The sequence below is a fragment of the Oculina patagonica genome, chromosome 3 (genome assembly GCF_052425735.1).
Source record: "Oculina patagonica isolate OP01 chromosome 3, crgOcupat, whole genome shotgun sequence".
Lineage (NCBI taxonomy): Eukaryota > Metazoa > Cnidaria > Anthozoa > Scleractinia > Oculinidae > Oculina > Oculina patagonica.
The window spans coordinates 5,546,335-5,570,675 of NC_135760.1; the positions used below are offsets into that span (position 1 = coordinate 5,546,335).

The 24,341-nt window shown below is 38.8% G+C and overlaps 2 protein-coding genes across 3 annotated transcripts; both read left to right on the forward strand.

The window, feature by feature from the left end:
- The first annotated feature begins 1,260 nt into the window (after positions 1-1,260).
- On the forward strand, positions 1,261-9,981 carry LOC144645144 (monocarboxylate transporter 4-like). The gene is made up of 5 exons (XM_078504623.1): positions 1,261-1,312; positions 6,203-6,439; positions 7,042-7,541; positions 8,012-8,381; positions 9,615-9,981. The coding sequence occupies exons 2-5, from the start codon at positions 6,214-6,216 to the stop codon at positions 9,797-9,799; spliced, it is 1,281 nt and encodes a 426-aa protein (XP_078360749.1). The 5' UTR covers positions 1,261-1,312; positions 6,203-6,213; the 3' UTR covers positions 9,800-9,981.
- Positions 9,982-15,796: 5,815 nt separating this feature from the next.
- LOC144645181 (putative E3 ubiquitin-protein ligase RNF144A-B) lies at positions 15,797-23,742 on the forward strand. 2 transcript variants are annotated; one of them, XM_078504669.1, is made up of 9 exons: positions 15,797-15,931; positions 18,801-19,045; positions 19,599-19,703; positions 19,838-19,898; positions 20,383-20,483; positions 20,908-21,008; positions 21,915-22,068; positions 22,290-22,379; positions 23,049-23,742. In XM_078504669.1, the coding sequence occupies exons 2-9, from the start codon at positions 18,848-18,850 to the stop codon at positions 23,163-23,165; spliced, it is 927 nt and encodes a 308-aa protein (XP_078360795.1). In that variant the 5' UTR covers positions 15,797-15,931; positions 18,801-18,847; the 3' UTR covers positions 23,166-23,742. The 2 variants fall into 2 exon arrangements, with proteins under 2 accessions (XP_078360795.1, XP_078360796.1); XM_078504670.1 differs by lacking the exon at positions 15,797-15,931 and adding an exon at positions 15,989-16,424.
- Positions 23,743-24,341: the final 599 nt, after the last annotated feature.

Consider the following 24,341-nt stretch of genomic DNA (forward strand, 5'->3'; position numbering starts at 1 on the left):
ATCGAGAAATCGATCGTGGGTACCCTTTTTAATGCCAAAGACAAAGCAAAAAGAGACGAAACATAACTAACATTTTTTTTTTAAATCGCTTTGTTATACTTCAGTGGGTAGTTCAGTTTAGTATATACCACACAAATGAATAGTACTTTTCGTGCGCTCTGATTGGAAAGTACTATTCACCCGCGCGTTTCATTTTGGCTACCGAAAGTAATGTTTTTGGCCGCTATTTTATTCAGCTTGTGTGATATTGCGGCTCGGTAAATATCCACCACTATTCACCTGGGCATTTACGCACTACAATTTTAACTAAGACACTGACAGTTTAAAGAAACCGTATCTTAACATCATACTGGGATCACAGCGCCAAAAGGGACTTATTAAGAAGAAATTAACCGAAATCATACCCTACCTCCTTCCCTCGGCACATACACTTCGGGAATACCCCAGCCCGGGGAAACGGAGAGGGGGAGGGAGTCACTCGTAACTGATTTGGCTCAAAGTGAGTCATGATGTATAAACACGAATTTTACTAAAAGTGTTGTTTATTTTGACGAGAAGCGATGTATAACGACCCAACATACATACAGTCGAAGCTCTCGTAAGCGGACACTCTCGGGACGCGAAAAAAGTGTCCGTAACTGGAGCTGGCCGCTTACGAGAATGGTTCTCGTAAGCGGCCACTAGAGGTGTAGGGTATAGATGGCCGCTTACGGGAGCTTGCCCAACTAACAATAACTGGACGGACGTGGATGACGACAAAACAAACACTGAAACATTGTACTGTAGTTGCTGTGAAATCATTGTGACGAACGGCGATGTGAAGTTGATTGATAAAAACAACGTACAGAGGCTGTTAACAGGATTTTCTTTGGCGTGTCCGCTTACGGGAGCTTAAAAACAAAGAAAAAGTCTAAGTCGTGACCTCTAAAAGTGTCCGCGGCCGCTTACCAGAACGTCCGCTTACGAGAATGTAAAAATACAGAGTTTGTATGGAAGCGTAAAACGGAGTTTCAAACAAGGCGGCCGTGAGTAGAGCTGTCCGCTTACGAGAGTGTCCGTTAAGAGAGCTTCGACTGTAGTATATTTATCATGATATAGGATAATAGGTCTATAAATTAAACAGGCCTGCAGAGGGCGTATGTCGGCTTGCTTAAGACCGGAAACAAGCTAAACTTGCCTGGGCGGCAGATCAAATAACAACAAAGGATTTTTTTAGATATTCCTGAAATTTTTACACGCCGGCCACGCAGGCTATGTTTCCTTCGATCCTAGAGTCATCTGAAGCTTACGTAAGAGAGAAGCCAGGAAAGAGGTTAGGTATTTTTCTCATCTTCCATTCGCCTCCAATTGCTATTTAAAATATAAATGTTCCATTTGCATTAAGTGCTACCCGACGCTATTCCCGGCCTACAGTTAGTTGCTTGGTTGATCTGCACGCATCATTTTTCATGTGATGTTTGGTGGACAAAAACTGGTGTTCATACACAATGAATTCACATTCCTCACCTAATGATAACATTTGGCGACCAAATTCTTCTATCTCTGGGACATAAATGGAAAAAAAATGAGCAATAGAAGGTCACAGAAGTGTATTTCTCTTCGGGATATGATTGACCTCCACCGCCCGCTTTGACCGTCCATTGCAGTGGCGTAGCCAGGGGAGGGTTCCAGGGGAGGGTTATCGCAATAGCTAATTCAAGAGAAAAAATATTAGAATCCCCCTTTTGAAATTTTTGAGAAAATAAAATGAAATCTATAAAGTATCACCTTGTGTTTACAATTACAAAATTTCGTGTATACAAGCCTGCGTTGTACGTGGGATCCAGCGCCTTTGGTGGCCTCGTTTTCAAATCTGCACACAACATGCACATGATCGGCTGACGCCACCCTGTTGTCAGATCAAAGGTCTTGGCAGAATGTGACAGCGATTTTTATCCAAATGTGCACAAGTTGCTGCGCATCTTGTGTACGTTGCCAATTACTTCGGCAGAATGTGAACGATCGTTCAGCACATTGCGCAGACTTAAGACATACCTGCGGGCTACAATGACCAGCGAGCGAGAGTCAGGACTTGCTCTTATGAACATACATTACAACAGACAAATTGACATTAGTGCAACAGTCGACATTTTTGCACGGAAGCATCCACGGCGCCTACTTCTGGCTGATATACTAGCTGACTAGTGAGTGACGGTACGCCGGGAGTAAATGGTACGCCGGAAAAATTACCTGGTACGCGGGATTTTGAGCTTCCCTTCTTAGAAATACTAGCTTCAATTGACGCTAAAATTGCTAAAAATTTATGCTCAGAATCAAGGAGATGCCATTTCTGGGGACCGCAAATTTGAAAATAATTTCCCAGGGGGGGAGCGCCTCCGGCGCTTGGTTTCACGTTCACAATTACAATTCAAATTTAGAACCCCCCTATACAAAAATCCTGGCTACGCCCCTGCTGATTGTGTCCCAAGTATTTGATTTCGTATTTGCTAAAAGGGGATCAAATATTCATTTTAACTGATCACGAACGATATGTTCATCTACAAACCCAGGACATGGATTTTACGGGCCTTCTTTTTTCTCCGCAATAATTTCGATCAGGAGCTGCTAACCTTGGCTCGATTTTCGCGCTCTCTCGAGTCCGTCGAGTCAGGTCTGTGTTCCCCGGGGGGGGGGGGGCACTCCCCTATACGGCCTATACGGGGACGTGCCGCTGGATAGGGTATGGTTTTTTACTCCTCCCGTCCTGAACAGGGTATATAATTTCAAGCTCCTCTGTCCTAAACAGGGACTGAACCTGTCCTAGACAGGGTATGGCTGCAAGACTGTCCTCAAGTATTTGTATTGTTTTCGCTTTCGCTTCAATGAAAAGCATTATTTTATTTGCTGGGATCAGCGTTCGCAGTTCAATACGTCGAACATCGCGTACGGGACGCAATCACAAAAAGCGTAAGTTATTGTTGATGTTGTCCTTTGTCCTAAACAAAGGTCAAGTACCCCCCCCCCCCCCGGGCTGTGTTCCTCCGTTCCGCTAACCTGAGATCATGCCCTTCTTCCCAAAGAAAGAAAAGAACGCCTGATCGCAGGTTACCGTTCCGCCTAGTGGTGTACACTGTATAGTAAGTGTGTGACATTTGACTCATCTAATGGTTTTTGCTTTTTAATTGTATGCTTCAGTCTTGTATCGTTAAACTCCATATTTCTCTAAGAAAACATATAAAAAGAATATCGAAGCTGAAATTTGCAAAGTTAAAGAATATTTTAAAGATAATTCGAGGCTGGGATTTTGAAAAGAACATAATTTTTTTTGTGTAAAAACAATACAATTATATGTTTTCAACTCAACCGTTAAAATTCTTCCTTTCGCTAAATGACAAAAGTAGCTAAAAAACAACAAAAGCAGCACTAGCCGTATGTTGGATGCTAATAACATTTCTGAAAGAAGGTATTCACTTGTAATTGTTACCTCAGTACATTCTAAAACGGAAATGTCGACGATATAGTCTACGAATACCAATATTTCAGCCTAAAATCAACAGAAAAATATATTCAGCCTGCGCCAGAAAAAAACAATATTCTTATATAAAAAAGTGTGTATGTGTTTGTGACGTTAATTCTGATAGCCAGTGGTCCGTCGATTGGGACTACTTTTAGAAGGCCAGCGGCGTTAAGTACAAACGATTCCGAAAGAAGTGGCTTTAAATCTGACGCCGGTGAGAATAAATCCGAACAGATCCCAGTCACCCAAACTAACTGGCAATTGAACAAGAACTCGTGGATTTCAAGATTCGATAAGGTATTGAACAAACTTTGTTGAAATGAAGTAATTTCTTTTATCCATGAACTCGACTTCTTTGTTTTGAAGCGTTAACAAGCCATTCTCAGCTTATTTTATGAACGATTTTTTTTTTCTCTCTCTCTCTCTTTTCTGTACCCTGTAAGGCACATATTCCCATCCTTTCTGCTCTCCGGCCCGAGACTGAAAGGAGAGAGTGCTTTGGCTAAATCAGAATTGCATTGAACGCTAAATTTAATTTCACATTTTGTGTGCATTTTAATTACAACAGTTGGGTACTTAATGGTGTTTATCTACCTGTCTCCACCTGTTGTTTCGTCACGCGTACTCCTGCGTTCACGTTGATCAGCGGATTAGACCTTAAAGGGTTCACCACGAATTTGTTCTGATTCTGATTGGTTTAAATTGATTATAGTGTTCATTAGCGGAGAGACATCATCACCTCATATGCATGATATTGTTCCCGTCAAACGAAAATACCCGGATGGATAGTACTCGTCCGTCCGCGCGCGTCCGTGAAATTTTTTGTCAACAAGCGGGCCTACTATACAGCCAAAAAAATGTCTGATCTGAAATAAGTATGTTTCTTTTCTGGTTTTGATTCGTTTGCTATATCTCGGCTTTCAAGGCTTTCATCCTAAAAAGTCAAAAATAATTCGAAGATGCTCGTTTTTGAATGGCGCGATCCGAAGAAAATTTAGTGGTAAAGAATAAACACGATCAAAGTGTTTTTATCTCGGAACTATCGGTCTGATAGATGCCTCTTGGACATTCGGTTCTTTAGACTAGCATATTCGCTCTCATTTCCTGTCCTTAAGCCGATCGCGATTTAATTTTCTTCTTTAAAAATAAACCAAAATATGAGTTTTTGGGGGGACAAAACAAAATTATTTTGTTGGGGGGGGGGGGGGGGGGGGGGGGGGGGGGGGGGGGATTTTTTTTTTTAGGGGGGGCTCTCACCCCCCCCCCCCCCCCCCCCCCCCGGGGGGGGGGGGGGGGGGGGGGGGGGGAGAAACCTTTTAGTCAAAACTGTGCTGAAATTATGGCTAAGCACTAGACTGTGAAACAATCGTCTTTTTGCGAACGCGTGTGGTCTTAGAAAGAAAGGCCGTTTACACATAATGTACCTAGTACACCAAGATGAAGGTATTAAACGAGTTGATGAAGGGAGAGCAATTTGTAGTAAGCTTTAAGCTATTTTTCCAAGACACAAGAGATAAAAAGTCTTCCCGTCCTTTTATCTTTAAACTCAGAGCATGATCATGGTAAAACACGTTTTGAGTGCCCTATTATAGAAATTTTTAACAAAACTAGGCTTAACAAAGTGATGTCCTGGTAGTGATCACCTGTGATATTAAATGTTTTGGCCTCCGTTCATTCATTTCCGTAAATAAATTTTAGTTTTTGGAATATTCTGGTCTATGCAAGTGACCACGGTACTTTTGAAGTTGAATATTTCTTGAAAATCCAGAACCAAACAAGAAATGTAACGCTGTGTTGAAATTCAAAGATTTATAGCTTGGGAACAGACTCCCAACTGGGGTGACTGTAAAGTGTTCACAGATAAAAAATATGCATTTTTGTTTGTCTGCGGGCATTATCTGTGTTACGAAGCGAGATTTGCGTGTTACACTCTTTTTTTTATAACACAGTTTTTCCGACTTATGAACATTCTTAGAAAATACCGTTTGACATTTCCGTTTTAGCAAGTATTGTTGTCCAGATCTATATCGTGTTACATTGTGCACATGTACCTTTGCTTTTCGTTGCATTGACGGAAATGGAAATACCTGATGTTGTTTCAACTAAAAACTATATTCTTTTCAAAAATCTCAGCCTCGGGTTTATTTTTAAAATATTCTTAAAAATTCGCAAATTTCAGCCTCGATATTCTTATAAACTAGATTCTTAAAAAAAAAGAGTGTATCATTTTGGCGTTTCTTAATTCTTCTTAAATATTGTCCTTAATGGTATCTATCTTTAGTTCAAATTGCGAACTTAGTACAGTGACCTTGACCGTGCTTACCATAAGATCGATACAAGTGGGCACATTTGCCAATAAGAAATTAAGATTTTCAAACAAGTTATTTTGTTTAACCAAAACATCAAGACCACCACCAAGATTTCCTTTGCCTACATGTGCCCAATGTCATCAGACCGGAATATAGGAATTTATATCAAGAAAACAGGAAACAATAACTGAACAAAAAAACAAGCGCTGTTGTTTTCAGCAAACACACATCCTCATTGCATATCAAAGCAGTCACAGTAGAGATTGTTTTCATCGTATATGGTTGAAAGCCAACAAAAAATGGGTGTAAAAGCAAGTACCGACATCATAACGTCTAAAACGAGTTAAAAATGATCTTTCTCAGAAAACATTCCTCTTTGCTGTTTGTTTACATTTAGTTAAAGGTATCATGAGCAAAGCGGCCGAGGCTACGGAAGCCACAGATGGAAATGAGAAGACGAAGCAAATTGTGACATGCACAGAAATAATTTCTCCGTATCAGGACAGTTGCTGGTCTTGGGTGGTGTGTGTCATTGCTGTTCTTTCAAATGTCGTCATTTGTGGATTTGCGTTTAGCTTTGGCATCCTATTCCCGGCTCTATTGGATGAATTTCAGCAGGGAAAAGCTAAAACAGGTACTAAATTTGTCTAAGATAACTGAACAAAGCAACGAACGAAGGAACGAACGAACGAACGAACGAACAAACGAACGAACGAACGAACGAACGAACGAACGAACGAACAAACGAACGAACGAACGAACGAACTAGCGGACGATCGAACGAATGAACGAACGAACGAACGAACGAACGAACGAACGAACGAACGAACGAACGAACGAACGAACGAACGAACGAACGAACGAACGAACGAACGAACGAACGAACGAACGAACGAACGAATGACCCAACCAACCAACCAGCCAGCCAACCAACAAAGAAATTATTACCTCAGAAAACTTTCGAGAATAGGCTTTAATTGAGCAATGTATCCTAGTGTAAACTTATCACAGTACTTTCACGCGCTACTCTCGGCTACAAAGGGGCTCTAACTTCTAAATGAGTGGATTAAAACTCAGATTGTGACCATTCAAATGAAAACTACTGAGCAGTACTTTGAAGCGGTTCTACAGGAGTTAAGGGTTTTTCAGAAGTTTTAGTTTAGGGTTTTGTTTAGTCAATTTTCAACTGTAAGGGAAAGTGTTGTACCTTATCAATTCCTTTCTTTCTCTTCACAGCTTGGGTCGGATCAATTGCAATGATGGGCATAGGAATTTACGGTCCTCTGATTGGAAGACTCTATCATCGTTTTGGCGCTCGAATTGTCTCATTTTTTGGAACAATCATCTGCGCCATTAGCCTCATTGTAACATCGAAGACCTCCAATCTTTATGTCATGTACTTTACATATGGAGCCTTGTACGGGTTCGGCTCATGTGGTGTATATCTAGTTACGTACATAGCCCTGCCAAGGTACTTTGTCAAGTGGCGCTCGCTGAGTCTGGGGCTAATAGCCATGGGGCCTGGTGGAGGATTATTTGTTATGAGCCCAATTGTACAAGTGCTATTCGAAAGATTTGGTTGGAGAGGAACATATTTAGCGATGGCTGGCGTTGTCTCTTTAACGTGCATATTGGCTTTTGTTTATAGACCAATCAAACTAGACTCAGACCGAGAAGAATTGAAAATTAACCAAAAACAAGACAAGTTCTGGGACACTTCAATCCTCAAACACAAAGTATTCGTTCTTTGCACGATTGCAGGAGTTGTAATCTACATCGTTCATTACACACCGTCCTTGCATATGGGGTAAGTCCGAAACACACTTTAGGCACGCAATGCGTGCACAAGGATATGAAGTTGTAATTAGGGCTTTCCACAAGTTGCTCGGCAACTTTTTTTGGCAACTTTTCACATTTGAGCAACTTTTTTTTTCCCCTTCGAGCAACTTTTTTTCCTCTTGAGCAACTTGTTGCATTTTGAGCAATTTCCAGACCGAAGATCTCCGAAGATTATCCGAGTGTTGTTGAAAGACCATACGAACGTTACCGAAGATTAACGAAATTTGTCGAAGATTTTCGAGGAACATCTGAAGCCCCCTCCCGCCTTGTTCAAAGGTCTGGATGCCGATCCGCCACTGACGACAGAGTTCCGGCCGCCGAAATCGGCGCGTTAAAGACTGTTGACTGTCTTATTACTTTTTTACAGGTTCGTTATTTGGAGGAGGCAGGATTTACAGAAGTGGACGCTTCCCGCTTGTACATGTACAATGGGGTGGCTTCTTTGCTTGTGCGACCTCTGATTGGCCGACTGAATGACGTCGACTGGATTAACATGCTATACATTTATTCTGTAGCCACTGCTCTTGAAGGCGTTGCTGCTTTCCTGTTACCCATGGCAACTACAAATTTTCACTTCGTTATGTACTCTGTGGTTTTTGGAATATCTGATGGTACACTGGGCTCTGGTTTGTGTATTGCTGTGCTAAACAATCTGCCTGAAACGTTAAGACCCTTGGGGATCAGCATTTATCAATGCCTGGCTTGCATGTCGTTTGCATTTGCTCCGGCTCTTGGAGGTGAGCTTTCTTTGAAGTAAACAAATAAAAAAGTCGTTCTTCTTTATGATAAATAGCCTGCGTTGCACGCGCCTGTGTAGTTTTGCGCGCATATTTTGAAAACGCGGAAGGCGAGAGATTTCCCCTCGCGCGGCCGTCTCGTGCCTTTTGCGTTTCCCGAACGCGCACTCAAAACTTACACAGGCGCTGCTACGCAGCTTATATGATAAACTGATGTGTCAAAATTTGATCGACCGGTTAGCTCCGTTGGTAGAGCGCCGGACTGCTGTGCGGGAGGTCTCGGGTTCGACTCCCAGACCGGACCAACACTCAGGGTCTTAAAATAACTGAGGAGAACGTGCTGCCTTTGCAATATGACATAATGGTTAGATGTTTTAGTCTTCTCGGATAAGGACGATAAACCGTAGGATCTCCTGCATCCTCAGTGTTATAGGTCAGCAGGGGACGTTAAAGAACCCACGCACTTATCGCAAAGAGTAGGGGACGGAGTTCCCGGTGTCGTGGTCTGGCCTTGTTTCACGGGTTGGTGCCTCACATCGGGTTTACCTTATTTCGCCTTTCCTCCTTGGACAGATTTGTCCAAGAAAAATCACTATGACGATCGAATCGTTCATACGTAGTTATTCACCGATAAATACCAGGAAAAGATCGCGTTTTTGCTCAGTTAGCATACGGGGATAGGAGGATAGGATTAAAAAAAGCGCGTGGAACCTGGGAGAAGGAAAATAAAAGCGCGAGGGATGCACTGGGAAGAGAGAAGGGAAGAAAAGTTGCCTAGCTTCCGCCTTTACGTTCTTCTTCGTCCCCCGCGCTTCCCCGATTTTTCTTTTTGTTTTCGTGATTCTTTTATACGCATTTCATCCCTCCACTGAGGAGCTAGTTCCCCCATTACGTATGTGTTATGTCTTGCACGGAGGCATGAATAAATAAGACATGACTTGAGTAGCTTTAAATAACTTAGGGCTATCTGGGAGTGACAGCTACACTTCGGTAATTGTCGGAAGTCCTCGGGCTATCTTCGGCAATAATCGAAAACGATAAGATTGTGTCACGTCACTATAGGTCCAGCTTAATTTAATCAACTAGTACACTTATATCCACCGATCATAAATAAACAATAACTAAAATTATGTAAAATGTTTTGTAAAATATATATATTTAAAGGTTTTTTTAATTAATTTATATAAAATGGTGTTCACGAAATTTAGCCTTTTTGTTTCTTTTTTCTTAAAGGTTTAGTAGCAGATATCACAGGATCCTATGTGCCAGTGTTCAACATGGTCGGTGCTGTAACAATGATTGGCGCCGCTATACTGTTTGCTGTTTCTTGTATCAAGAAGCCAGATAACTTGAGCACAAAGGACGAAGTGACAGTTTGGGAAACACTTGTTGTAGTAGAAAAGTGTTCTGTTGTTTAACGTGTATTTTTGTGCCATTCTTTTACCTCTTGAAGATACTGTGCACTCTCCAAGAGAAACGTAAATGAACTTTGCGCCCACATAGACATTGCCGTTGAAACTAAGCTTTCAGGGAGAACTTTTCAACATTCTCATGGACCGTCAGACAATGAACATGAATTTAGAGATTGCAAGCAAATAAAGAAAAAATAATCAATACTCCTTTTGTGCACTTCAGTTATTATTAATTTTTTTTTTGGAGGGGGGGGGGGGGCGCTTATTCCAGGCTGGGTGCTTATTAAGTTTTCCTACAGAGTGGGCGCTTATTCGATGTTTGGCGCTTAATCGAATAACTACGGTATTAGAATTAAATGGTGTGATCTATTTTATATGATCATTATAATATGACACTAAGCAGGGAGGTTGCAAGTCATCGAAGCTTAATATGAAAAAAAGTGATTAAATAGGCTTAGCCACATGCTCCTGTCCGGGACCCTCGTATCTAAACACATTTTGTCTGGTGGCATACTGGATCATACTGCAGCCAAAATGGAGCTCGAAATGGGTTCACTAAAAACAACTAGCACTTGATCAGTTATGCTTTTGTATTAGTTGTCTGGTTCTGTCTGGTATCGCGTCTGGTATGTGCTTAATTTTTTTTACAAGCTGTGTAAACGTTGTCTGTTTTCGCTGAGCAAAAAGACTTCCATTGTCAAGTAATCTGCGAACCATTGTCCGGGCTATTCAATACAAAATCTTAAACAACACCCCGTGATTGGTCCTTCGAAAGTTGTTTGTGGTGAAAGCACAAAGGTTTATGTTAACAGCCACCTGGTCGATAAATTCACTTTGGATGCCTCGTCCTCGACTCTCTACAGTCTTGAGTCTGGATATATTTTAGCAGGAAAAAGTGCAAAAGAATTACCAGCCAATTATTATGGGGGAATGGACATTTTCTAGTTATTTTGGTGAGTAAGTAAACTATAAACTAATACTTTTATAGTTTAGTTTTCGACAGCGTACACTATCATGTGTATCATGAATGTTCCAGATCGTTCACTCCTCCTTAGTAACTTAACATGAAATTACTTTCCAACACATTGCTCGTCACAGTACAAGCAGTTATAACTATGATATACACAAATATTTCAGTCCTCTTGACTTAATTTGAGTTTTGGATTCACTAGTTGAAAGAAATCCGTCTTTTTGCCTCGTTAATATTAGACATAAAAGGCCCTTGAGTAGGACGTTTTCAAAATCCAAAAAGCAAGTAAAATTAATAACCAATTGATTTCTTGACCAGAAGTACGATATTTTAGTAGCTATATTTTAGTTTTCCACCTTAATCGAATCAGGTTTTTCTCTTAGAAACTTCCTACTGTGAAAGTGTCCTAGAAAAATTCCTTGTTGTCAATCCTTAACAGTGTCCTAAACTTAGTTGTTTTTATAACTAATCAATGAGATTTCGCTCCTAAATTGTGCTACGGAACATTTTTTGGTAAAAAGGTAGATTTTGAAAAACTCAATTTTCCGTTATCGTAAAGCTAGTGTATAGGTGTTTTTGCCAGTTCAAGCAAGTTCTACTGAATGTGTAAGCGGATTGGAACTATTGGGAACGTAATTTATACATTTGTCTGGTTAGAGCGCTGAAGTGACAGATCTTTAAGACTTCGTAGATATTTTTTTATAATCTGGTAAAGCAAATAAGACTTGACCCTTTTTTTAGCCCAAGTCGAAAACGTGGTTATTCATTCGCAATGATTCCGACATAAGATTATTACAATGCAGTATATCTTTGCGTCAAAACAAGCTGCTCTGAGGCTTTCGCAATTATTAGGGCATCTATTTGATTCTAGCGCGCTATTAACACTTCACTAGTGAAGAAAACAACCTTAAATCCCAAGACAAAAAGAACGGCTTAAATCACTTGGACCTATGACGCAATTGGGCTTATGTAACCCCTCAGTGCATAGCAGACTGTCTGGAAATTTAATAAAGTATTGTAATTTCTTTAGCTCAAGCGCTCTTTTATCTTCATAAGAGGTTTTAATCAGATTATTCTTGATTAAACCGTGGCTATATAAGCTTTTTTTTCAGGATTTTTTCACTTCTACAGGGAACTCGACTTAGAAAAATGTCGCGTCCCAGACCACCGTGAACACAACGACGCGATAAGTTCGTAAAATCGGCCACTCCTTCTTTGAAACTTGCAAGAACAGTAACTTGCCTATTTTTTTTTTTTTTTGCTTTTTTTAGTTCATGCAACTTTTTTGAAGTTTGCAGAACATCAATAGTAATATGAATTTGTCATCTACTGTTGTTATTCAGAATATTTGACCACATAACAATTTTCCAACCACATCAATTCCAAGTTGGGACAATAAAATACTAATCCAAAAATCAAAATATTGATTTAACGTACTGATTGCAATATTTTTCTTTTATCGTTAGTTCCGGGAATTTGAGGGCAAATCAAGAGAATATTATCCCATTGTTGATGAACTCCTCTAATCTCATCACATTTGTGCTTGACAATATGTTGAGATTGTAAGGAGAAACTCGACTCAAATCGCTTATGTCAGGAAATCTGTTAAATTTTTTCCGCCAGCCAAGTACATCTTAGCACGCAAAAGTAAAAGAAAATCACATATCCAATTCAACGTAGAAATCGAATTATTTTGCTAGCTAAAAAGCTCCTTAACAAGCAATACAGCAAGGCTAATCATACTACCTGAAAAGTAGACTTTGCAAGACACCACCACGACTAGAACCGATAAACCAGTTTCTGCCTTTATTGCCGGAGAATCAAGAAAAACAAACGGATAGGCAGCGAACCGTTCACGTTCGGACGTGATGTGAATTTTAATAGTCTTGTTTACAACAAACGGTATTTAACTCACGATACGCTGTTTGATTAAACTTAAAAGAATCCCTCAATTTGGACATATGGGTTGACTATTTTCAAAGAGGCAATGCACGCAAGATCAGATAGCCTCGTTATCAGATATTTTCCGCCTCGTCTCCATGCACCAGACGTTGCTAGGGCGGTCTGAAATATACATGTTACATAGAAAGCCCTCTTGGACTGTTCAAGCCTCTCTATCTTTCAATGCTGACGTCCTCCGATTCTTTGTGATTCTTCTCCCATGTTCAACAATTCAAGAAAAATACGAGAACTAGAGGGCTATGAACAGTTTAAAGTCGTCCGCAATAGTCTGAATGCATGCTGATTGGTTTTTATTTTCTTTACAAGTCAAGTTAACAATTTCCTGTTTACATTATAGATCGCCAGTAACAGACAACTCGATACGAGCTTTATTGCTTTTATACGACATAGGCTTGGCTTTCCTCAAATTTTCTCTCGAGCTGTATCAATGTTTCATTCATTTGATTAGCGAAATTGCCAGATTGAATTCAGTTCTTTCACTTTCAACGAAAGTCGTCTCCATTGTTCTTTACGTGACAACTCGAAATAAAAATTTCATTCAGTCATAATTATTGCTTAGACTTGGTCTCTTGCACAGCTGCACGCGAGATAACCTGATATCTTTCGACTAGATCATTTCCTCCCTGTTCTTATCGAATAAAAAGGTTGACAACACTGCACGCAAATGTTCATGTTTAGTAAGCTCGGATCTCAAATTAGCTTCTCAGTCCTTTCTCGGATTCGCGAAGCAATGCAATGGAGCCACAAAGACCAATATTTTTCTGCCTTGCATTTGTGTTAGGCTGAGCTCTGGGCCTTTAAACGTTTCTGGAAAACTGTTTAATTGGTTGATGTAACAAATTTCTTTGAAATTATTGACTTGTTATGAAAAAATCGATGAACTACTATACTCAGCGCCACAACCTGAACTTGCAACCTCTACCTGAAGCGCGAGGAAAACTCGCGCACCAGACTGGGCTTTTTCTCCCGATTTGTTAAAAATGGTTGTCATTCATTTCTGTTGTTTGGCAAAGTTTCTTAAAACGCTGTTGGTGGCACTTAAATATATATGAAATATTATGCTATTCTGAGAAGTTTCAGTGTTTTGGGTTAAATGGCTGCAAAGTTATGACTCATTCAAATTTAAGAGATTTGTATGGAGAAAGTCACCCTGGCCTGCCTAGCCTCGTTTTCATGTTTTTGGCAATATAAATACCCCTGTAACTTCCCATTAGATCAAAGTATAGCCTTTAAACTTCTTACACTGATTTACTTTGGCTTTATCTTTAAGTAAGGCTAGGCACACACTAGGGGAATAGTCGCAGGGAATAGTCTCAGGGACTTATCCCTTTAAAAAAATTGACCGATTTTTGGGACTATTGGTCCCTGCGACTTATCCCAGAAATCAAACCAGCTTAATTCGTGGGACTAATCGCGGGGACGAAGCAAGTCCCTGCGACTATTCCCTGCGACTAGTCCCCTAGTGTGTGCCGACCTTAAGGGTAATATAATTTTGTTGACAAATGATTCTTCTGGGAGCCAAAAATTAACAGCCGCCATATTTGCATTGGGTCTATAATATTGAAGAGGAAGGGATTGGGGAAGGTGGATGTACACAGGGGACAAATTTATACAAGCTATAAAGATCACTAAAACACCTTTTCGAAACTCTACTGCTGAAGAGGAGGGGAGGGGCGGATCCAAAATACACAATGTTACGGAGTTTTTAAACATTATGTTACAATTTTACTTCAATCTACTAAAGAAACATTACAAGGCTTTTGTTGAACCGTCTACTGAACACATTGAATGCAAAACTCATAAAGCAAAGACAATTATGTTCGATAAACCGCACAAAACAACAACAACAACAACAACAACAACAACAACAACAAACAAAAAACAAACAAACAAAGATAAACATGAGAGTCAGCCTCCGCCATTTATAAAATGCCATCGAAATTGTAAGGTGAAGCGAAGCGAAATCTCATTACACTGCTGTAAGTTGTGTTACTAGAAGTCTGTTTATTTACCTTTAATTAAACAGTTTCACAGTGAACTCCTTCGTATAGACACGTTCCGCGTAAAATATAATACCGAAACTCTCGATCGTATGTAAACAAAAGCAAAGGCGTGGCTTGACTGATGTGTTCGTGATCGAGGGGTGTTTTTTTAGCCCCGCACCGGAAGTAACGTCGTTATATCTGAGGGAGAAACAGTATATCTTGTAACTGTCAATGGCAGAGTTACAAAGACCAATTATAAGATTACACGAAAACTGGTACTGTACAAAAACACTCGATATATTCTGTGGGACACACGCACCTTTTAATATTATTTAGAATCAAGAGGGGTCAACAGAGGATTATCCTCTCTCATCAACACATTACACCGTTCTTTGAGGAAACAGGGTAAAAAGGCATCTTTAAAGTAGGTGAACATCAAATAATCTCATGTATTTACGGTCACCTCACTAGTTTAGTCTTTTCATCAGAATATTTGGCGGTCCGAGGAAACACATAGAATCTAAAAATAGTCAAGTAACTGGCTGAGAAGAGCAGCACTGTCTCACAGCAGAATTAATATTTAAAACATTGGGAAGATTATACTGAATGTAACAGAAGTCACATAAAAAATTTTAAAATGATTACATGTTAATTTCAAAATTACATTTTGTACTAAGACCTTTTATTACTTTTTTGTAATTGGAAATCATTCAACGGACAAGTTTAAAGTGCAAAAACATTGTAAAATGACCTAAAATCGCGATAAGTATATCAACCAATGTCTTTTAACCTAAAAAATTGTCACTGAATGTTGCGTGAACTTTTTCTATGATCCATAATGATCTCGGCACGAGATGTTTTGAACAGAGTACCCGGCAATTGTACACTGGTCATATATATGAGTTGAGTTGCTTGTTTATTGATAGTCTTAAAATTGAAGAAATGAATGTTTGTGCAGCAAAAAAATAAATTGATAAAATTTTTGGCGTTCTACCACGAAAACGGACAGAAACAGTCGTCCGACTATCCCTCCTGACCCCTAAAGACAGTTTCGTACCCACCCTACCCGCCAAAGTAGTCATCATTCACATTATCACGTCATCGTATATTTTTCTGGTGTCAAAAAATGTCGTCGCTCTTCGTGTACGCGGGTTCTCTGTCTTTCTTTCTTCGGCTTCAATGAATGTTTGAAACAAAATGGCTTCTTCACTGCCGTTTGAGGTAATTTATTTACAACTTTACTAATCTAAACAGCCGTTTGTTTCAGTTCTAGTTATCTAAAACCCATACATCCGGTACATTTGACACGTTCACGACGAACAGAAAAATTTTCTCGCTGAGTGATTTGTTTTGGAGAGCACATATTTTGTCTTGAGGAATTTACACAACGAAACCAACCCAGTCTTGATTCGTATTTTCCAATTCAACCGAAAGAATGTTATTTTTAGTGTTCAATTTATAGATCTTCTATGTAAATGACTCGCTAGACTGAGAACCTCTCGTCGCGTGAGAGATTTTCAAAGTGGCTTCCTTCTATCATGCAAATACTGTGAAATTAGCCGTGTTGTGGAACCGTGAAGCAAGCACGCAATGTTTTTACACCGTTCATAATTCGCACAGACAAGATTAGCGAGGTTTTAAGTTTTGAGTTAGTAGTAAATTGGTGAGCATTTACAACAAAACCGAATTAAAAGTTGTTCAGCAAATTATTCAGGTAAGCTGAAATTTTAGATGGATAATTTATTTTTAGCCTTTTCGATGTTTTATAATTTACAACATACTGTAATTGATTGAGCAGAGTTTGAGACGTTGTATGTATTGTTTACGATCTCTTAAATGTCTTCCCAATAATACATGTCTTCCCGACACATAGAGTTGCAGACCTTGAATATTTGTTGACAATGCTAGTGTTTAAATTTAATATCAATTATTTAAATATTTATTATCAGTATATTTTCACAATAATATATAAATACTCGACAAGATGCTGTGTGAAACTGACAAGATATGTAATAATCTAGTTTCCCTATTGCTACGTTACTTGAATTTAACTTAATTTTGTCATTGTGTATTATAGTTATACGTTGGTGTTTTTTTTTTTTTTTTTTTGTTTTTTTTTTTTTTTTTTTTTTTTTTTTTTTTTTATACATATATACCAGTAGTTCTAACAATATATTCCCATCAACTCCTTATAAGAGGCCTTCCAAGGGGTAAAAGCGACTTGTAAGCGATGTGATCCTTAATACTGGCAACACAGCAACATTTTAACAGCGACATCATAACTGCGCTAAAATGTGACAGCAACACAAAAGGAGGGAAAACAACAGCAACGCATTTACAGCTGTTGGCTGTTGGTTTCTTTTCATTTTCAACATTTAAAGATGCAAAAATTCCATCTGCAAATTAAAAACCAACCAACATTCGTCAACAGTTGTAAAACTACATTAGGCCCGCTGAAGATTTAAAGCTCTCCCCCAGAGGGCAAATTATCAGACGATTACGTAGTACGGTGTGTACTAGAAAACCGCAATGTAAAGAATAGAAAAAGAAATTAGAAATTACTGAAGCAATAAAATTTTGCGGATGTATTTTTAGAACTTTGACTGCCGAACACCAATTTATAAACTCCATTTCTTTGGTATGCACCAAAGGTTTGGAAACGAGTTATGGTGAAGTTGAAGAGAGATGCTGTCAGGCCGTTATTTTAGCATCTTAGACCCTGTTTATAATAACATTGTTTCAAAGACCCCTAGCAACAGAACTGGCGTACATAGCCAAAGGCTGGGTGAGGGCTTATTGACGTTTTGGGTTTAAATACATTGACCTTGATTAAGCCTATCATGTCAGACAAACAATGTTTTTTGTTAGTCTTTACTCCTTCAGGAAAATGAAATTGCCCTCTGCGGGATACCAAAATAATGATCAATATATCTTGTACCCTGAAGGCAATAAACACATGTTGCACAACTTCTTTAAAAAAAATCCAAACACGTATAAGCAGAGTCATTATTTAAATTGGAACACCTGAAACTCAGCCCATTTCACACACCATTAAGTTTCAGACCGGCTGCGGTTAAAAAATTATCGCATGATTAACTACAAAATACTTAATAAATTATTTGGTTGGTCAGGCGATGAAGTATTAAAATAGCTCCGTAAATAGCTAATGCACCAGCTCACAAACTTGTACAAAACTTTGTGAGTAGCATGCACATAATTTATAAGTTCTCAATTCAATACATCAGGCATCTTTCAAATCTTCTGTAAAAAATAATTGATGGTGATAGCTGAAATTTATTTAAGGGGCTGTGTTAATGACATAGTCTATCTGCAGGGGAGATATATTATAATAAGTACTATTTAAATATTTGTCCCTCCTCAGGGTCTTGAACCCTTACATTTAGAGATTTGTAAATGCAACCACTTTCTTCAAATTAATGTGCAGCATCATGGTCATCCACTTGCAGCTACATTGATAATTTTAACCCGTTCCTCGCATACTGTAGTTTCCGGTAATTAAGATACTTCAAGTTGATACATCTAGGATAAAATATTTTATGCAAGGATATTTTCTAAAAAAAACTCTGCCGGTTACTCCTGGCAGCCTTGCAGGTTGTCATTTGTTCAAGGTACAATGAATTTATAAATTGACTTGTTAGCTATTATATGAAGTGAAACCTGAAACACACAAATAATATTTATTTTGTGAGTTTCATAATAATGATACATCTCACGTTGATCTTGTTGCAGATTGCAAGCGTTAATTAATTCCACTGTCTTGATGTAATATAACAAACACAAGAGGCAGTGTTTCATCGGGATATCCAAACACCCAGAAGAGAGTTGAAAATACGAAGCGCAACGGAACACTGTCTCGAGTGTTTGATATATCTTCTCAATCAAAACAAAACCTATAAGGAGTGAACAGAGAAATAAAATCGTAAAAATCTATGCAACTTAAGACTAAGAATCGAAACCTCCTTCACAGTTATGATTTTAACTTGATGAATTATTAATGAGTTTGAGAAGTCTTGATCAAAGTCTGATGGATACAAGTACTTTTAACTCAATTGAGCACTTTATTTTTCAGAATCACTCAGGGTTGCCCTCAGCTACATAAGCTCTCTACTGTGTACAATGGTTCCTGGTGTTCTAGCAACTACAGCCAGGCAAGACGGAACAACTGTAACACAGAGGTGCAAGACCAGCTCACCATCGCCGAGGTTTTGCAGGTCCAAAACCAACAAAATGTTTCATTGCAAGATCTGTCTTTCAGAGTGTCCTAACAAGAAGGGACAAAAGCTAGACAAGTGTACTTGTGTATTTTGTAAAGAGGTACATATTTTTTGCTGTATTCATCATCGTTTTTCTACTCTGTATAGGGAATGTGGTCAAAACATCATGTATTACTTAAGGGCTTGTGCCATTGCAAGTTAAAATTTAATATTTTACTTGTAAATTCATGTCATGTAACCCTCATCTATAGATACAAGTCCCTAAATAATCACTGTTGTGGGAATATTCGTAAACATTAATTAAGAACGTAGAAAAGTTTGAATATGAGGGGTGGTAAATGCTCCTTCAAAAAATGAGTGTCTCGCAAAATTAAAGCCAAATTTCAGGGGTCTTGTTGTCTCGAATTTTTCTTTGACGCCTTCTTGAAGTCTTGATTTCTTTTGCAAGGCTAAAAAGGTCTCGGGCTCGCAGAAAAGATATCAGTCTCACTGTCTCGCAAAGTCTCACATTTACCATTAGACACCCCTAATATGGTCACACTTAACTGGGTTTCATCCATAGACTAAAAGCTAGATCCTGCATTTATCAGTTAACTTGACTTTTGTCTGTGAAAAAAAAAATGGTTTATTTTATTTTTTTGTATTTTTCTCAGTGCCTGGAAAAGTATGTGTCTTACTCAATCAACAGTGGAAATGTCCTGAAGCTACCCTGTCCCGACGCCCTATGCACGAAAAGTGGCTACATAACAAGGAATGAGGTAAGCTGAGTTTCTTTGAACAATTTTTTTAAAAAATCATATATTTACTCAACATATTTTTTGTTAATAATTTATTTGATGAAAAAAATGTCAAATGCATAATTAACATACTGGTGGTTTTTCTATTCTTCGAGATTTCTTTGCTGGTCAGTGATGACTTGTTTCAGAAGTATGAGACATTACGTAAAAAGAAAGGTACTTAATATTTGCTACTTACTATTAATAGGCCAGGGGGATTCCCTTGATGGGGATGCTTGTCTTCTTGCGTAGGGTTGTTAATTTGGATTTTGGTCTCCCTTAGGGAGTTTAGGACAGAACCGCAATGTTTCCAGCCATTTAGGTCTCATTTAGGATTGCACGTGAAGAAAAAATATATGCCATTATTATACCAGGTTAGCAGTCTAGAACGATTTAAAGGCACAAAAATGGGATCTTTTAGGGGTAAAATAAAAAGACTTGACAATGCCAAGATCCTTCAAGGGTTTAATTTAAATTTTCCAACAAGCATCCGCCATCCCTTTTATACAGAGTTTCCACCCCCACAAACTCCCTAAGTGATAAATGGGAAAGCCCAGTCGTTCCAGCAATCATATATTTTTATGACACAGCAAACTTGTAGGCTTAGTCAGTTAAAATGTTCAGTGTGGAAAATCATCTGCTACTTTTTGTTGTATCACAGAGGTTGCCATTGATAAAACCAAAACCTTTTGTCCAATGGCCGGTTGTGAAGGAGTATGTGATGGACTACCAGGTGTGGCACAACCCACAGTCTGTCAAGAGGTAAGAAAAATGCCTTTATAATTACCTGGATTGTGTTGTTACAGAAAATATCCATACCCCCCCCCCCAAAAAAGATTTTTTTGGTTTGAATCCCCCCCAAAAAAAAATCCTTAAGCCCCATACGTTCCTTTAAAAAATTTGGGTTTTTAGACCCCCTACCCTCTTGGAATTTCCGATGACCTTTCATGGAGTTAGCCTGCAAGAGGAGATGGCTTATTTGGCTCGAGTTTCACCCGCTGAGGTCTTTTCTTAGCTGGTGAAGCTTGAGCCGAAAAAGCCATCTGCTCTTGCAAGCTTTACCATGGGGTGGGTATGGATATTTTCTGGAACTGCACATTGCAGAAAGCTATTGTTGGCAGACAGTTATTAGTGTTTTGTGTCAGATTGTTATATGTATTAAGTTGATTACTATTTTCTTTTTCAGTGCGGGTATACTTTCTGCTTTGCATGTAAAGAAAATTGGCATGCCACTATGACATGTGATGAGTACAAGGAAGTGATCTCTGATTCTGAATCAGGCGCAAGGTAAGCATTTGTACACAGTAATGTTCTTTTACATGTTCATCTATCCCATCGCATCTTGGTTTCAACTTGGTCTTAAAACTGTTGTTATAAATTACTGTATCTTATTCAAAGTTTACATATGGGCAGGGATGTAGTTAAGAGCTGGCTACCGGCGGAAAGGGAGGTTATCACTAGCTGAAATTTCACTAGAAAACAAAAAATTAACTAAAGGATAATGTTGAAGATATAAAGACCAGAAAAGCCAGCTGGGCTTTTTAATGAGTGGGCTTGGTTTTTTCTTAGCTACATCCCTCCATGGGTCGGGGTAGCAGCTCCCAGGGGGGTACTTGAAGTATACATGACGGGGGAGTCCGACAGAGCTTCATATTGCGAACCCAAAAAAAATACATGAGCCTGAAATTTTACACCCAAAAAAATACCTGACATCAAAATTTTCTACCCCAAAAAGTAAAGATCTAGCACCTCAATACTGATTTATTCAATAAAACAGACTTTGAGATTAAAAAAATATATGACAGATCCCTTGACCCAAAAAAATACCGAGGGTGTAAATTTTCAACCCAAAAAAATACGTCTGACCTCCCCGTCATGTATACTGCAAGTACCCCCCTGGGAGCAGCTCTCGCAAGGTCTCACATGAATGGCTCGCTACCTTTCAAGAGAACAATCACACGTACAACAAATGACAGGAATAATGCCCCTAGCTCCCAAAAAACCATTAGCAACTGCTAAACTAGAGTACCAGACGAGTAGAATTATGTACAAGCTTATGAGAGGTACTACATCACTGGTTTGCATAGGTAGTATTTGGGAAGGGGGTGGTGGGGGGGCCGCTAGCCTCAGGGGGTATTTTCTGTGAGTTGATGTTATTGAGTACTAATGAGGAATGCACATTGAATTTGGCAGATTTGTGGATATTTTGAGAGAGAATGGTGAAACAGGAGACATCAAGGAATGTCCGCTGTGTCAGGTGCTGATAATGAGAGAAGCTGGATGTGCTCAGATGATGTGTGGTAATTGTAAACACATCTTCTGCTGGCACTGTCGCAAGTCTTTGGATGTAAGCAATGATTCCTTGACGAGTTGAAACTTGAACATATAAGTATATTTCAACTTTCCCTGCTTGTATGAATTTAATTTCATCATCATCGATCCTTTGTGTCACATAGGGCAAGACAAATTGAATATTTGTTTGAAGACGAATTTAATTTGTCTGATAAAGATTTCCAAAAGATAACGAAGTAATCACTGAGTTGATTGTTGATTTTTTGTTCTCTACAGAGTGACATTATGTTGAGACATTATGATAAAGGTCCTTGCAGAAACAAGCTTGGCCACTCACGAGCGTCACTGTTTCTACATCGAACACAGGTTGGTGTTTTGGAAACAAGAATATTATTTTGGGACACATCCTCAGTGTTTTTTTTTTCACTCTGTATAGGAGTTAGTATTTTTAGCAGAAACAATTAAGTCAATGTTTTTTCATAGTTAGTAGCAGAGACTCTCCTATTATGGTTTTTGTAACTTTGAGCTCTGTAAATATATTAACCAGTCTTAATGGGAAAATCAATCAAATTTGCAATTTCAGTGGTTTTCAGTCGGCCTTGGCCATGTAATAAACTGGAATACAGTCAACTCTCTCTAAGGCGGACACCGTCGGGACCGGCTCCAACTGTCCATCTTAGAGAGGTGTCCGTCTTATCGGGAGTTTAGCTACGGTAAAATGACTGAAAAATGGGAGGGACGGGACCAACACGAGGTGTCCGTCTTAAAGAGGTGTCCGTCTTGTAGAGGTGTCCGTTAAGAGAGAGTTGACTGTATTATACACAGGCTACTTGTCCTAGTGGTAGAGCATTGTGGATTATCCAAATGCAGTAAAAAACATACCATATATGTACACCATAGGAAACTCAGTCACAAGGCCCTTTGCTATATATGTACACCACAGGACACCCAGTCACAAGCTCCCTTTGATTGTACAAAATTATTGTCTGATTTTTAGTACTTTTTTAATAATATTGTTCTGTGCTTTTTTTTCAGGTTGTTGCTGGATTTGCTTTCTTTGGTTTAATGGTGTTAGTGGCATCTCCATTTCTACTGTTAGTCTCGCCTTGTTTGCTGCTTTCAAAGTGTCTTTTCCGTAAAGGAGAAATGTAGTGCAAATGTTGGTCAAAGAATTGAACTTTGTCGCCAATTTAAATTTTCTGCCACAAAAAAGTTAGCTTTGGTTTTGTTGAATAAAATAAATTGCCTCTTCAAGGAGAGATTTTGTTAATGGCAAGTCAATTAAATTCCACAGATTATTGCATGTCACTGACTTGAGCTGTTTTCAGCAGCAATTTAATTAATTCTGTAAAGCAGAAAAATTGTAGGTTAAGCTTTTAAAGAGAAATCACATTGTAAAATTAACTGTTCTGTTGAAATTTAGATTTGAAGCTGTGAAGTGTATATCTGTTAGACAGAATAAAAAGCAACTTCACTTGAGTTAGGACAGCACAAACCATGAATCAAATACTGTACAAATATTTTGCATAGTTTAGACTGTGAACATGGTGAATACTAAGTCTATGCAGAAACACGATTTTTCTGCAGGAGTCATATCATAAATAATTTTATTATGAAACTTGTTCAGTTCCAGTTAGTTTCTTTTTTTTCTTAATTTCTGGAGTTTGCTTCCTTTATAAGGAAATATGAATCAAATTTAGCTGTAAATAAAAGTTCTTTTGCCATTTGATTGTGTTTGCAAGTCATTGTGTGATTTTCAATTTTTATTTGAATTTTTTAAATCTTTGTTTCGTTCATGTCTTCCCAAAGGTACAGCATGCATGCCTGTTTGTTAGTCTCTTACATGGTTGGTATGGGTTATGAAAAATCTGGAGTGGTCAGTCATGGAAAATGACGTTGATTGTAAAAACAAAAATAATGGAATAATTTTAAAACATTAACCCTGTACCCCAAAATACCAGCAACACAATTGCCCCTATACTGTGCATAATAGCCCAATTTCGATATTTTAAAATTCAGCCTAAAACAATAGACATCACAACGAGGCTCCGGGGAATAAACCCCACAAACTCTATACTTTAGTCCCCCGAGCCTCGTCCTGAGGTCTATTGTTTTAGGCTGAATTTTAATATATCGAAATTGGGCTATTAGGTAAAAAGGTAAAGTCTGCCTAAGAGTCTAGTGGCCCATCAGGCCTGAGCTTATCCCGGTTTCAGTAGCATGAAACAACTAGGAGTATTTCTACTCCTCCTCCCAGCATCAAAGTCGTGGGGACCCATTTATACACCTGGGTGGAGAGAGGCACTATGAGAGTAAAGTGTCTTGCCC